At 32.4% G+C, this 16,643-nt stretch overlaps 1 protein-coding gene across 2 annotated transcripts in view; it reads left to right on the top strand.

Annotated features, from left to right (window-relative positions):
- Nucleotides 1-13,033: 13,033 nt before the first annotated feature.
- Nucleotides 13,034-16,643, top strand: part of LOC106755360 (aspartic proteinase-like protein 1) — a 4,829-nt gene continuing 1,219 nt past the window's right edge. Inside the window, exons 1-2 of one of the 2 annotated variants that reach the window (XM_014637504.2) lie at nucleotides 13,034-14,030; nucleotides 14,519-14,637. In XM_014637504.2, coding sequence (XP_014492990.1) covers nucleotides 13,994-14,030; nucleotides 14,519-14,637 — 156 coding nt within the window. In that variant the 5' untranslated portion in view covers nucleotides 13,034-13,993. Of the gene's footprint in view, nucleotides 14,075-14,518; nucleotides 14,638-16,643 lie in introns of both variants that reach the window. The other variant, XM_022778255.1, reaches the window with a different exon arrangement.

Raw genomic sequence — 16,643 nt, 5'->3', positions numbered from 1 at the left:
GTTAAATATGTTTTTAGTTCCTATGCTCTGGGGCGATTTTGGTTTTAGTCCATTTTCAAATTAAGGTACAATTTAGTCCTTCAATATAAGAAAACTCTGGTTTTAGTCTTTTTTACCAATTTTTTTTAATTTTATTTGTTGTTTCAAACGCTATAATGAAACAATAAATAAAGTTAAAAAAATTTGATAAAAATGATTAAAATCAGAGTTTTCTATGGTTGAAAGACTAAATTTTACCTTAGTTTGAAAATGGACTAAAATCAAAATCGTCCGAAAATATAGGGACTAAAAACATATTTAACGCTATTATATATTCATACAAAATTTATTTATAAATAGATATTAAAATATCTGTTATTAACATTTTGTTATAAATTTTATCTGAAAATATATGTAAATATATATATATATATATATATATATATATATATATATATATATATATATATATATATATATATATTTATTATGATTCTTAACATTTTCACCGTGGTACCTTGTATCTTCCACTCAGCCACAATTTAGTTTACTTTAATTGGTTCATTCTTATTTAAACTGCTTTGTATAAATGAATTTTATCTTGATGTATCTTTTTTCCTTTGACTCTAGCTTTTATGTTGACTGAATAAACTATCATATCTCCTTTATATGAAGGAAAATTAACTTTCTAAACTCATACGTAAGTATGATGTTTGGTATGACTACATAAGATTAATATTTTAATATGTATATCATACATGATAAAATGNTTATTTTATTTATTAAAATTTTAATTTTTAAAATATATTAAAAGTAAATTGTAATTAAAAATAATAAGAAACTATATTTTGGATTTGTAAATAAATAATTTAAATTATAGCATAAAGTAAATTTTGATTATTGATAATTTATTTTGAAATTAAATTTAGAAATAAATATAAAATTTGAAAGATTAATGAGGTAAATAAGGAAGTAGACAATATTTAAAAAAATGAATTATTATTTAAAGACAAATAGATTATTAAATCGTTTTCTTTTCTGTATGACCAGAAAATAGGTTTCTATATCATATGTTCGTTCATTTATTTTCTATTTATATATATATAATATGATTCCTAAATTACTTTCTATCTATAACGTATATATAGTTTTGTTATTAAAATGGTTTCCATATATTAATATAGTAATTAATTTAATTTATATACAAGTAGTCACTGTATTAGTTTTTATATAATAGTCATTAAATTAGTTTATGGATAATGTGACATCCCAAATTATATATGATGATATAGTATAGAATAGAACACAAAATGATAAAAGAGAGCAGTCAAGATGATGTCAGTATAGGTTTATGATTTTACAATCATCCAAAATGCATTCTAAACTTAAATTTTACATAATTCAAAGTATTTCAAAATAAGGGATTACTTAAAAAGTTCCAAAAGATCTACAAATATCAAGCTAACCTATAGTAAAGTGCTTCAAAAGAAAACAAATATAAGATAGTATTTCTAAGAACTAGGTGCAGTGTCTTCTTCTTCTAGAGCTTGCTCTAAAGGAACATCTTCTGCTGCTGCTCACATCCGGTTTGGATGATCATTGCAAAAGAGATAAAACCAACATACAAAACAAATAGAAAACACGCAAGGGTAAGCTAGATTCTCAAAGGCATACATACTAATATAATTTTTTAAATCTAACATATACAATCAGAATTAGTCATACAAGTACTTAGCATGTTGCAACAAACCACACTAAATAAGACTCGTCCGGACCTATAATGAACATCGAGCTATGGCGGGTTGTGCACTTGTGGTGGGCTCTATTGCTTTGCAAAGCCATTGGCATGGGTTGAACCCTACCACACACACAAATGTAAGTCCGTTATCACTCACCTTGGGTCATACTAGAAGCAGCCAAGACTAGGACCTCCTACTACTCTCACCACATGACAAATTCTTCTCTAAGTGAGATTGGATGAGTCATTAGAGTGTTAGGATAACCCCCGAGACTGAGCTTACCTATGTTCATTCCAAACACTACTGAAATCTCAACAAGCGATCCACTTAACTTTCCGAATTTCAACATATAGAACTCAATAATTCTTCAAAACAATCTCAAAAGCATTCAATTTATCATATTTCACTTTTACTTTGCATATAAATATATATATATACTTTAAAAGATCACAAACAACCCAACAAGTCATCAAAATTGCATGAAACCATTCAATATACATCAACTGACAATAATAGTTCTAGAAGAACCACTAAACAACACAAAACCTAGTGAAATCATACTTAGGCAAAGAAAATGACTTTGAAACCCTCACCATTAGGTCCGGAAGGGTCAAAAACCTCCAGAACGACCTAAAGAACGTCCAAAACGGACATCCGGAACCCCCAAAACGTCAAAAACATCAAAAATACTCAATATGTCAGACATAATTCGCTGAGCGAATTTCCCCCTGTGCGCTAAGCGAATTTGTCTGCAGAGAAAGCGAAACTCTGCAGATTTTGGCAACCCAACACCCCAAAATTCGTTCTAGACCTTTTTATTAATTTCTAACATTCCTAGAATGATCTATATGATGAATTTAACTTGTCTAAGTGTTTATCACTCATCCTAACCTCAATTCCTAGTAGTTGCGCGTTAGATTAGAGTCAAAAACTTCAATTTTAGTTACTAAAAGACTCAATTTCTGATTTACCAATTTGGAAGTGTTTTCAGACCACTTTGATGTTGCTAATAAGTCACATTTGACTTAACTAAAGGACTACAATTGCCTAGGCCAGACCCTAACTTCTAATTCTAAAAATCACCATTCTAGTTCCCTAAATTTGACTCCTCTATTATCATTAACTTGACAGTTTTACTAATAAAATGTATAACTTGAAATTATACTCTTACCACTAAATTCCAGCAATCAAATACACACTCTTATTAGTTCCTATCTCATACATGCATCAGCACAGAGCTCACAGACCAGAAACATACCCTTGGTTCTAAATTAACACCTCCACATAAAAATCATCAGTCACAACAGTTCACAACAAATCTCTCAGGCAAACAGTCATATTTATAAACACACATTCAGTTCATGCACATTTCATTCTACATAAAATCAAAGAGTCCAGCTTCCCTTACCTCTCAAGTGAACAGTAAATGCCCAAAGATGAATGCACAGTGTCCTATTCTTAGAAAAGAAACCTAAAGGCACCTACATTTCACCAAATGGTGATAGGAATTAGTCTCTAGAATAAGATTATGGTCAAGATTTTGAGTAAAAATCACAAGTGAACCACATGCAGCAGAACTTGCTACATGATCAAGGTTCAAAAAGAGGAAAGTTGCTTACCCTATGAAATCGCAAATGCAATCGGTGAAAATTAGAGCCCTTGATGCAAAGATCGCCTAGACGTCTGTGGAATGGAAATCCAGTGACTATATGGAGGGGAAATCTAGAGAAAAGAATGGGTTTTGGAGAGGGCAATGTTAGAGAGATGTTTGAAGGAGAGAAAATGGAATGTACTTTTCTGAAACTTCAGAAACTGTTTCTAAGTTTTATTTTTTTTTCTAAAACTTAAATTTTATTATTTTTACTATAATTAAAAACTGTAACTTTTTTTTAAAGATTATTACAATTAATATCTAAAATTAGTTATTCAAAATTTTTGCTTATTGTAATTAGATTTTAAATTAGCCTGTAATAATTAGAGACTATTTATATCATTTTAAAGACTAATAATATAGTTTCTAAAAACAAACTTTGTAGTAGTGTTTACTAAAATTAAATACTTTTGATTTTTATAATAAATTATGAACAAATTTTATTAAGATAAATGACCAATTTCGTACTTAAGAGTTTGTAAAGTGATATTACTTTAATATTTGGAAATAACATAATTATTTAACAGTCTCAAAATGTGAAAAAAAGATAGTACTTGTTCCTACCATTAAAATACTTTGCTAAAAGTTAACGCATTGCACTGCCAAATATCGGTGGTGTATTTTGTGTACATGTGCACACATCACATTGTTGATAAGACTACAACTGTCATTTTTTTTTAGCCATGAGGTCAGCCCCGACCCTTTATATAATAAGTCTACTTTTTTTTATTCATGTATGAGGGGGTTTTTCTAAAGCCCCTACCCCATGTAACCCCCTGAAATGGGTTGGGATCGGGTTAGCCCTATAGCCCCATTGTTTTATGTTACATTTTTATTTTTTTTTGAAACAAACACTGTCTACGAGCAATTGTCTACAGCAAAGGTCGGTCGTGACATCAACCTCAGATTTCTAGAACTGCAAAACCTTCTGCCCTTCACTTCATCACCCTTACGAGCTCAGAGTCGACGGCAGTATCAACCTCAGAACTTTGGTCGACCCTTCTCTCAATCATTCTTTCTTGTCGATTTCATACCCATTTTGGAGGTACCCACTTTGTCTTCATGTTTATTTGTCTCTCAATGTTTATTTGTCAATTATTCATTCTTATGGACGTGTCTCAGTGTCACGGGGCAATCAAGCCTAGGATTCTCATTCCTCTTTTTCGTGCGTTCTTTGTGAGGGAGGAACTAATTCAGGTATGAGGAGCTAAACCCTTTCTGGATCGAATTTATTGGTTCTATGAGTATTAAGTGATGTTGTGTGATAGATATATTTCTGGTTGAAATTTTTGAATGCTAAAATGTGATTACCTTGTTGTTGCTGTTTATATGTTGCTATAATGAAAAATTGAATTCAATATTGTGAACTAGGACACGATTAGACATTTTAGTATGATGGGTGAATCAAATTGTGTTATTAAGTCATCTGTTTGGGTTGGTTTCTTTTTCGGATGCTATTGTTAGTAATATGAGAATTTTAATTATATTGAATTAATGTTTTGATAGAGTATTCTTAATTATATGAATTCTGTTATAATTTTGAATATAATATTGCAAAATATCTATTTTTGAGCATTATTAAAAATAATAGTTTTCTAAGAGATATTTTAGGTCATGGGCCTGATCCACTTCCTCCACTACATAACACCAAGTTGACTCTTTCTCATTAGTTTTTTTTTTCTTAGTTTCATTCTCTCCTCCTCTCTTCTAAAAACTATCATGGGTATAAACTTTATCAGAGTTTCTTACTAGTTCTGTCCTGTTGTATCCTGAGGGACTTGCGCAATACACTGTGGATAAGTCCTAAGGACAGTGATCTACACGCCTCAGGAAATTGCGGTTCAAGATTTTGTAGGCATTTTTACTACAATCTTAAGGACTTATATTTCAGCTTGTCAAAAATTAAAAAAAAAAAGGTATGGAAAGCTTACGTTAATTTTATTGTTTTATTGTATGATTAATGTGATTATACCCGTGACTTTTCTTTAGAGGTATGACGAATGTTTTATTGCAATTACATGTTTGTTAAGTTAAATTGAATGCTTTATACCATGGTGGATGTTTATGTACGTTGGTGTAGTATGATGATACGAAAATGGGTTTCACATAATTGAATCTTAAACTAGAAATTATGGTTCTTTTATTAATATTAAGGTTATATCAAAAGTTAGACATTTGATTTCATTATAATTAAAATCATATTAGGGATTTTGATTTCTTCTAATCATAATTAATGATACGTTCTTTTAATATGAATGTTAAATGTGATTCCTAATTAAAAATTTCTATATCAGGTTCTATCAGTTTGAATAAAATTGAAATTTGCTTGAATTTTTGGATTCTGAATTCCTAATGGGGGCACTGAGTTTGAGACCCTAAAGAAGGGTCTGAAATTGGATTCATAATCGAACCAGGGGAAGACCCCACATCGCAGAAGGGAAATTCTTTCCCAATTCCTTCTCATATTCATATAACGCGAGCAATAAGAAGCTTCAAGCTTCTTACTCTTTTCTTATCGCAGATCACTCGGTCTTGGGGTGAGAACGTTCTGAGTCTTGAGCATTGGTAATGACCTCATGGCGGCAAGAATGGAGACACCGTGGGAGGCGCGACTCAGGCATATTGTCGCCTTCGATGGCGGCTCGTGGTGGAATTCCAGGGTCCTTCGTTGTGCGGATGGACCTTCTCCTTTGCCCTTTCTTGTTCTGACTCATGATGTAAGAGGAGAGAGCGTTCTCGCGGTGCATGGCGTTCGCGTTAGGGTTTCGATTTGGGGATTTTGAGGTTTCTGATTTTGTGATTTTGGGTTGAGTCACGAGGAAGGAGACTCTGTTGCGTTTTGGGGATTTCCGATCTTGTTCAAAAATTCTCTTTTAGGTGATTTATTCTTGTTTCTAAATTTGTGTTTTGAGAGCTCTTGTACTTGTTTCCCATTTGCGTTTTGAGAGTTAGAATTCTGGTTTGGGAAATTTTGTGATCTTGATGATTTGGTCGCGTATTTGTTTGGAGGTTTTTTTGGGACTTTCTGTGTTTGTTTTTCTATCTTGAAATTAGGATTTTCAAATTTGGGAACTCTCATTTGGGATTTTGAAATCTGCTCTTGCAAATTGGGAGTTTGCTTTTCAATTGGGAATTTTGTTTCTGTTTTTGCGTCTCTAATCTTGACAGTTTTGAATTCTTTTGAATCTGTGTTGTTGCATCTTTGGGGTTTGATCCCGCGATCACGCTGCGATATTTTGTGGTCGGTTTCTACGTGTTAGGGTTCTGGTCTGTTGTGACGATGGTGGTTGCACCAGCAGACCAACCATGCGTGGTAGTGATGGGTTGCAGCCAGTGGGTGTCGTGGTGGCTTCGGCGACGTCGGGCTGTGTTTGGTCAGTTTGGACCTATTTAAGTTGCAGGTCAGTGTCTGACCCGGTTGACTGTGATTGGTTCCGTTGACTGTGATTGGTTTAGTTTGAACGGCAAACCCATAGTTTGGACTATTTTTTCTGCCTGTTGGGCTTGGGTGTAGGTTTGGGTCTAGAGGACTCATAGTCTATTTTAATTAATAACAATAAATTGTAAATGAGAAAAAAAAGGAAAATTGTAATTGGAGAGAGACTTTATGATAATAACTATTATAATTATGAGAAGAAAAATTATTATTTAGTAATTAATTGGCAATCAAATTAATTTAAATTGGAAAGAGAAATTAATTTGATTCAAAGAAAGGAAGTTGATGGGATTTTAATTAATTGGGAATTTGATTTTAATAATGGATTATAGTAATGAATGATCTATTAGTTTGGAATGATATTTATTTATTGTTTGTCATATATTGTTTGAGTGAACCCATTCAGTATATTGAAGTTTTGAATGAGATTTTAGATAATGATGAATGAATAGTGTCAGATAAAGAATGAGAATGATTATTGTTAGAACTAAATTAGTTCTACGATTAAACTTTGAAATGAAAGACATGGGTGAACTCAATGTATTTTTAGGTGCTAGAATCATAAGGAAGGGCGATAGTATATTACTAACCCAAGAAAAATATATTGAGAAACTTCTTAAGAAGTTTGAGTATTATGTTTTCAAAAACCTGTGAGTACCCTTATGATGCTAACTCTAAATTAGTGAAAAATAAAGGAGAATCATTATCTCAGCCTCAGTATGCCCAGATAATTGGGACCTTACTACATTTGATGAGCTTTTCTAAACTTGATATTGCTTATGAGATACTTAAGAGGTTCAATGGATTATGCCATTGAATATAGTGGATTTCCCGCTGTACTAGAAGGGTACAGTGATGCTAACTGGATCTCTAATTCAGATGAGACAAAATCCATTAGTGGTTATGTATTCACACTTGGGGGTAATGCGATTACATGGAGATCAGCCAGACAAACTATTATTGCGAGATCAATGGATTTGAGTTTGTCACTCTTGAGATGGCTAGTAATAAGGCTGAGTGGTTGAAATACTTCTTAGCGAACATTCCTAAGGAATGAAACCAACCTATCATTGAGATTGCCAATCGGCAATAACTATAACTAAAAAGAAGAATTACAATGGAAATAATAGACATATCCAATTGAGACATAATTTGGTGAAGTAGCTGCTAAAGAGTGGAACTATTTCCATTGATTATGTGAAGTTAGAACGGAATCTAGCAGATCCTCTGACAAAACCCTTGGGAAGAAATATGATNTTNGAAACATCGAGGGGAATGNGACTTAAGCCACTGGCAAACAAACAAGTGATGGTAACCCAACCTTTGTGATTGGAGATCCCATGAATAAGGTTCATATGGGTAAAAACAAGTCACTTGTTAGTTCTGATAGTATTAAATTGATTTTAATCAATTATGTCCCTTCCGGTGGTGTGTGTGAAAGTGCTAGAGACTGCATTATTGAGAGGTTAAACTTTGTATTTAATCAAAGTTTTTAATGATTTTCATATCCCTTATGGGTGATGTGTGATATGCAGCATAAACTTGATGAAATCACCTATATGAGTGTCGAGTGGGGCCGCTTGCATGAGATCTTGGCATGATATCTAGAGCACTCATGAATATCGGGCACACACATGGCCTAGTAAGCGCATCACAGCGATAACAACAAGGGTTGTGGGGGTGTATTCTGATTGATAAACCTCTAACACACTCAAGTGTCTTTGGTTCATATAGCTTGCTATACCAACTACATTGTGTGTTAAGTTTCTTGATCTAAGACTGGTTCATATAGCTTGCTATACCAGTTCTGATGCATTACATCTTGTGAAACCCAGAATAATTTCTTTTCTCTTTAGTTTGTATATATATTTTGCAATATGTAGGGGATTGTTATAATTTTGAATATAATATTGTAAAATATCTATTTTTGAACATTTTTAAAAATAATAATTTTCTAAGAGATATTTTAGGTCATGGGCCTGATCCACTTCCTCCACTACAAAACACCAAGTTGACTCTTTCTCATCAGTTTTTTTTCTTAGTTTCATTCTCTCCTCCTCTCTTCTTAGTTTTCATTTCTTTCTTCCTCTCTTCTAAAAACTATCATGGGTATAAACGCTATCAGAGTTTCTTGCTAGTTCTGTGATCCTCGAATATTTTCGAGAAGTTCATGTTGTATCCTGGGGAACTTGCGTAATACACCGCGGATAAGTCCTTAAAGATAGTGATCTACACGCCTCAGCAAATTGTGGTTCAAAATTTTGTAAGCATTTTTACTACAAATGCTTTTGGGCTCAATTGTTGAACATCTGAATTGTAAGAATAGTGGGTGGCTGTTTTTTCTAGATCTAGAGGGAGGCTCTAGACTAGGTTCTCTGTTCTTTCCTTATATCATAACATTGGAAATAGAACTTCTTTCAATAAAGGATAACAGTCAAATATTCAAGATGGATCATTTATCAAAATAGTTTATTATTGTGGTAAACTTTTATATCTGCTTCTGTGAAAGTTTTACTTTCACCATACTTGGTCGTTGGTTTCTACTTTTCGTCTTCACAATGGTTGAAATTTGAAGACTATGTTAAGTTTGGGTATGAGAATTATTCAGGATGTCTAATCATGTTTAAACTAATCACCTTTAAAATAGTTTCACTTGAAGGGTCTGGTGAGATAAATTATACAACTTTAGAGACTACTTATTACTTTTTCTTAAGCTAAATAACATGATACTCCAAATGCCAAATTTTTAAGTTGTCATGAAATGCAGGCATAGTGGCTTTTATGGAATGCAATTGAGAATCATTGCACTGTAATAATTCGGTTTTTGAATTCTATGAAACAAGACTTACACTGATTGTTCTCTTGAAAACAACATCTGTCATTTAGAATCAACCTATTGCCTTCACTAATACGATTAACTTCTTTTTATTTTGATGTTTTAAGAAAGTAAAATTATTTTACATACTAAACTTTTAAATATATATCATCTACTTATAAAACTAAATGATTATAATTTCTAATCTATTAGATATTACAAATTCAGTTTTCCAAAACAATAAAATACTTTTTACACATTTTAATATTTAAAGGTAAAAGAGAACTCTATTATTTAAAGAGATTATATTTTTTTCACTTGTATGTATACTATAATCAATTAATTAATTTGGTTGTAGAAATGTTAGGATAAAGCAGCTTTTATGATAAGGTTCTAATTTTGGTTTGGATTTTTACACTTTGGTTGCCCATGTACGTTACAAGGTTCTAACTTTGGTTTGGATTTTTACACTTGGCAGCACTTTCTGCATCATTGTTTGCCATAATAAAGTTAATTTGCTTATAATATTTGTATCTTGTTCACACGTATTAAAGTTGCATCATTGTATTACATGTGTGTTGCATGGCTGTGAATTCTCTCTACACTTTGTGTTATGTCTAGCGAAGCCAGAAGGAGTGCTATATCATAGGGTGCACTCCCTCTTCCCATCATTGTTGCATAAGGTCTTTTCATTAGCTTCAAGAGTCTTAGACCCAATTGATGCCTCTTTTTTGTTTCTTTTAGTTCATTTATCCCTTAAAAAGAAGATGCAATGAAATCAACTTGCCTAAAACCAATAGTTAAAGTAGCTACCAATAGATCAAGAAATAAGTAGAATCTATACACACCTCTAATAGGTGCTGAAATAAGAGCAAATACATATTGGACAAACTGAAGAATAGTTTTATAGTTTGGAGGGAAACACCCTTTCTCATCCTAGCTATGGCTAATTGGTTTTAATTTTAACGGGTTGTTTTATGGGTCACGTCTTTCTGTTTTCAAAAGCAGTTTCCTTGACCCAAAAATATCTTTATTGAAGACTTACTAAAAATATTGTTCATTTATCTATTCAGTTGTGTGCAATAGCTTTTATATATGGACCACCATAAGAGTGATCCTTTGATTTTGGTTGATAATCTTGCATCTGAAACTCCTGGTCCATTTGAGAGTGCTACCACCAATAAAAAGGAAATATCAAATGTTTGGAATTTTTTCACAAAAATAGGAAAGATGAAGATAGCATTGAAAAGTTATAGATTTTTAATTTGTGAGATCAATTCAATTCCATATATATATATATATATATATATATATATATATATATAATTATTAATATTTTGTTAATAGAAAAAGTTGAATTCATAGACCCATTTAATATTTTACAAATATTAGAAAAGAGTGTTCACGTATAACGTTAAGGGTGTGTTCATTTGGGAGTGATTGGGAGAGATGACTTGGGAGATAGTGGTTGAATGAATTTGAGGATAATTTTTTGTTTTGTTTATTTGAGTGAATTTGGAGGTAATTGAGAGTGATTTTAGAGATAAAATTTGTGAGAATTAGTGTAGGATTTAATTGATGTGACAGTTTTAAAAAATTTGTTTAATCGATAGAAATTAAAGATTACCAAAATATACATAGATATTAAAGTAATATAAAATAATATTTATTAATGTTATATTTAATTGTAAATTTTTTTATTAAAAGTAAAAAATTAAAAATAATTATTAAGAAGTAAAAAATATAATAATTTTAGTTTATCCTGTGTTAAACACCATTTATGGTTCAACTTAGGCTTTTTTTTTTTCTATTATATATCTCTCTTTAGTCCATTAGAATTTTTCTCTGCCTCCTTTTATTTACTTACAGTATTTTTATGTTATTTGTATTAAAAAATAATATTCGAGTTATTCTACTGAAATGAAAAATATCGAATTACACATAAAAAAACATTTGTTGAATTTGAAAATTTATATTAATAAATTGTAGCTTTCTAATTACATTAATCACTACTACAAAATTGATCATAGATAGCGCTTAATAGATAACGCTTTTTTAAATAAGCGCTATCTATGAATATACAAAACAATAGATAGCGCTTATTTAAAAAAGCGCTATCTAAGCCTATGACAATAGATAACATTTTTCTAAAGGCTTAATTGCACTAATGGTCCCTATTTTGGTTGACAAAATTCGAATTGGTCCCCATTTATTTTTTTTGTTCAATTTAGTCCTAAAGTATGAAAATTTTGTTCAATTTGGTCCTTTTCACAGACGTCGTTTAAATTGTTAACGGAAGACCCTCCAACAGTGTCAAACAGTGTTGATGTGGCATTTGTCAGCCCATGTGGAGTCTGTAAAGGCACTGAGATGGATTTATTGATTTTGAAAGAAATGCAAATTATTTATTGTACCTCAATTTATGAACAGAGAATGAAATTAGGTTTAGGGTTCTTCTTCTTTTTGCAATAGCTCCCAATTCCCATCCGAGGTCGTGGCAAATTTGCATCTCCAAGCTAATTGAAATTAGATTTGGGGTTCTTCTAAAACCAATCCCCAAACGACACATCTCTGCACGCTATTTCTCCAAAGCAAATTAATCTAAAAGAAACACAAGATATGGATGTCAGCTGCACCGTGAGCACACTTTTTCCCGTCTAAACAACAATTAAATTTATGAAATAAAAATTGAACACCGCAGCAAAGCCAAAAGGAACCTAAAGCAAAAGGCTGCTGGATGCGACAACGTGACCATGATCAGCTTCCAAGAATTCTACACCGCTTGCTTGGTTTTTAACAGAAACTCAATATATGAGGGAGGCGACTGCTGGAGCAAGGTGGAGTCAGCCTTTCCATTCCATTTGCTTCACAAAATAAAATGGAATCCGTAACTTTTCCCAGCAAAGAAAACAAGGAATGTGTGTGCTTCAACTCCTAAACTTTCATCACCAAATATTCTCATTCCAAAAATTGCATTAACGTTCAAGGGCTTCCATTAGAAAAAGTTCAAAAGAACCCTTAATTTTTTTTTTCAGAAATGCAATCCCTAATTATTTTTCAAATTGGAATTTCAAAATCAATAAATCCATCTCAGTGTGCCTTTAAAGACTCCACATGGACAGATAAATGCCACATCAACACTGTTTAACACTGTTGGAGGGTCTTCCGTTAACAATTTAAACGACGTCTATGAAAAAGGATCATATTGAACACAATATTCATTCTTTAGGACTAAATTGAATAAAAAAAAAATGGGGACCAATTCGAATTTTGCCAACCAAAATAGGGACCATTATTGCTATTAAGCCTTTTCTAAATAAGCGCTATCTATATATAATTAATATTATATTTTTTTGTTTATAATTTAAAATAAACCAAAAGATAGTGTTTAAGAAAAAAACGCTATCTATTTCAAGACATTTGATAACGTTTTTTGAAACAGCTGCTTGTTCTTTTATCCTTCGAACTTCTTTTTACCCTCATCAAAATTTTCCCTCTTTTTTCTAAATTTTCAGTTTCACTTCATTTCATCAAACCCACTCCTCCAAATTTCACTTTCTATTTGCCCCCAAAATTTAAAAAATCTGTCACAATATCTCCTAAATTTTCGCGTTCCTCTACTACCACATTTTCCCTCTTCACAATTCCTAATTTCTCTTCCTGCATTGCAATCTCGAATCTCTCTAAAAGCTTCTACTCACCAAGGCCATTTTCATGGACGACACCTTCTCCAAAGCCTTTCTCACCGCTGACCAAGCCCGCTCCATCAAACTGCTTCAACAACGAGTTGAGACATTGGAGAGAGAGCTTGACGCTGCCATCATCGCTGCAGCTCGCCCTCGCTCCGAGAAACGAGAAGCTGAGGCCGCTCATAAAGTCGCCGAATCGCACGCATTGGAGAGCTGGGAAGCGTTAAAAAATGAAGGCGCGATGTTGGGACCCACTCACATGGCTCTGGCATTTTCGTATTATAAAGCACTCACCCACTCCATATACAGAGATCATTGGTGACCATAAACGACACTGTTTCGATCCAAGATCTCAGTCACGTCACGCCAAGATCTTCTGTTGTTCCACCACGCCAAACCCTAGGCTCCATCGGGCAATGCGGGATTTTTCGAGAGAGGGTTAGCGTAAAGGTGCCAAACGAAGAAAATGCTCGCTTTCGATTTCGTCGTTGTTGTCACCTTCATTTCCCTCTGAGAGTTTTCTCAGTGCCACGACCACGTTTTCACATTCACCATGCACCACCGCCACTCTGAACCCATCAGAAAGTGGTCCCATGCTGAGTACTACATTGAGTTGGCCGACCGCGACCGCTTCCTCTCGTGGCCGCAAACTCTCTCAAATCTACGCCGGTCTCGCTTTCTCAGATGGCAACTCCACCTTCCGCATCAGCTCCCTCGGATTGTACCTTTTTTTCTCTTTGATTCTTCTATTATCATTATTTAAAGGTTTATTTTTCAAAATTTTAATTTAAGTATAATCTCTTCTACTCTTTTCTAACCATAAAATTATAGGAAAATTGAATTTTGTTAATAATTATGTTGAAACCGTTTTTAATTAGTTGATAATGTGAAAATTAGCGTATGAATAGTTGAAAATAGATTCTTCTTTTAATTTAAATTGATTAATAATTTCTTTATAATAATTTAGTTATTAGTTTAATGAAGTGACAATGGTTTAAGGTTTGAATTCTGAAGGAGATTGGCCATGTTTAGAAAGAAGAAATTACTATTTAGATGTGAATAATGTTTAAGTTTGACCATTCTTTGTTAATGATTTCGGTGATGTTACGAATTTTTGTCAGTAATGTTTTTTCTTGGAGATTGGTTCCTGGTTTTCTTTAACCTTTTCTTTTTTTTCTGGAGATTCATACAATTTGCATTATATGACAGTTGAAATAGGGAAATCGGCAGTGAAGTTCATGGTGGCGCTTGATACCGAAAGTGACCTGTTCTGGGTACCCTGTGATTGCACAAGATGTGCTTCTACTGATAGCCCAACCTTTGCTTCGGTATGTTTTATTTTCCTTTTTTTTTTGTGACCGAAATGAAGTTGTTTTGTTCCTATAGTATATTGTTTTTTATCATAGGGTTTTTCTCTAATTGGCTATAGTTATTTTAAGGGCATGTTGCAAGAAGGACACTTCTTTTAACATTGCATTGAATAAATGATTTTATTATTAGAAGAAATGTATCTAGTTAGATGCGTGTGTGGTGTAGTGAGGTTTTGGTTGATCTATTTTTCATATTGAGTGATTTGTTGCTCTATTTGTTTTATTTCATAAAGATTTGATTTGAGTGCCTTGTGTTTACAATGGGTTGAAATGTTGATTGAAAACTAGCATGTTATTACACATTGGGTGATTGTATGTTTTATTGAAATGTAGTGTAAATGTGAGTGGTTTGAGTCGCACTTAATGAATTATGTAATTTATGTTAAATTCCATCAAGTTTGGTGTTGATGAAATGGTAAGTAGTCTGTGATTGGGTTCTAGAAATTTTTATTATATGCTNTNTTTTGCTTGTTCATAAACTGAATTGGGGAAAGGGGTATAGTAACGATGAATCTATCAAGTGAAAGAGAGAGTGAGAGAAGTGGTTCTGTGATCTTGTTGGAAGTTTAGATGTCTTAAACTTTACTGGAATTTAAGTGTAGTGCTTATTAATCTGTTTGAGTCTTTTTTTTTCTTATTTCCTAGATGTTTCACGTGACTATATCTTTGGTTGTTTAAGTGCAGCCAGCATATGATGCCTTTATGTTTTCCTTCGGAGGAGTTATCTGTCTGGACTAAGTATGGTTGAAAACTAGTAATAGGTTGGTGGAAAGTGGTTACAAGTGTGATTCATAGTATGTTGATTTAAAATGAATAATTTGCTTAATTGAACTAGATTAGGTTGTCTTAATTTATTAAATCTGAAATAATAGTAATCATCTTATCTTCAATCTGTTTAATAACCTTAACCTCAATGTGTTTTGATGTGTTAACTGATTTAGATTTCATAAGTTAAGTAATGGGTTAATGAATTAGGTGCATTATTTTAAAAAGTTCAGACTGTATCTCTCGGTGCATGGGGAATACAATATTTTAGTACATAATTGGTCACNATATCTNTGCATCTTTACTGTGACCGTGCATATAGGCCATGCTTCTCAATACTGCATATCCTTTATGTTTTTCCCTTGAATCTTTATACCAAATCATATAACTAGCCTCGAGGTGCATCATTGTTCCACTTCAACTTTTCGCCTTTTCTTTTCTTTAAAACAAAAATTCGAATTGTGGCAGAAGTGGGACAATCCTCTTCTCTTTGTTTATTCATTACAAGACTTTATTCTGACCAAGGCTTGGTCTTACTCCAGTTNCGGTAATAACTTTGTCCTAGTTCTAGCACCATTTCAATCAATTACATATCTTCATTCTACATGTAAAATGGTTGGAACTGTGACTTCCTAAGGCTGTCACGTTTTGCAGCATAGTTTTGCCGTCTTTCATTTCCTTTCAAATACATGCATCATGCTTCATTAAGTCAAACAAATTATTTCAGCCAAAGGCTTGCTCCACTGCATACCGTGGTTTACACGTATGAATTAATTAGCCTATGTTTTACTATTTTAAATTTTTCAAAGAAAAATATTTGAAATATAAGTCAAACCAATCCCCTGTACATTTAGTAGACAATCATTACTAATTTTAAATTACAGAAATTTTATTTTCGTTATATTTACCTTTTATTCTTATTATTATTGGTAAAAGTTTATTGTCCTTTAACATTTTTATATTTGTAACATGCTGAATGATTACTACTGTTATACTAATAAAAGAACATTGTTTTCATGGAGTTAAATACATTAATTAAATTTATTGAATAACTATACAAATTGGAAATTATATGAAGAATTCAATTAATTATAAATATCAATGTTAATTATGCTTACTTGTATAGTTATCCTCGAGTGAAAAATATTTTTAAGTGCTAGCTTTCTAATATGTGGAATATGGTTCTTACACATTCTATA

Source organism: Vigna radiata, unplaced genomic scaffold, assembly GCF_000741045.1.
Source record: "Vigna radiata var. radiata cultivar VC1973A unplaced genomic scaffold, Vradiata_ver6 scaffold_252, whole genome shotgun sequence".
In the NCBI taxonomy this organism is placed as follows: domain Eukaryota; kingdom Viridiplantae; phylum Streptophyta; class Magnoliopsida; order Fabales; family Fabaceae; genus Vigna; species Vigna radiata.
The sequence above is the reverse complement of the archived record's forward strand: the minus strand, read 5'-3'. Positions and strand labels throughout refer to the sequence as shown.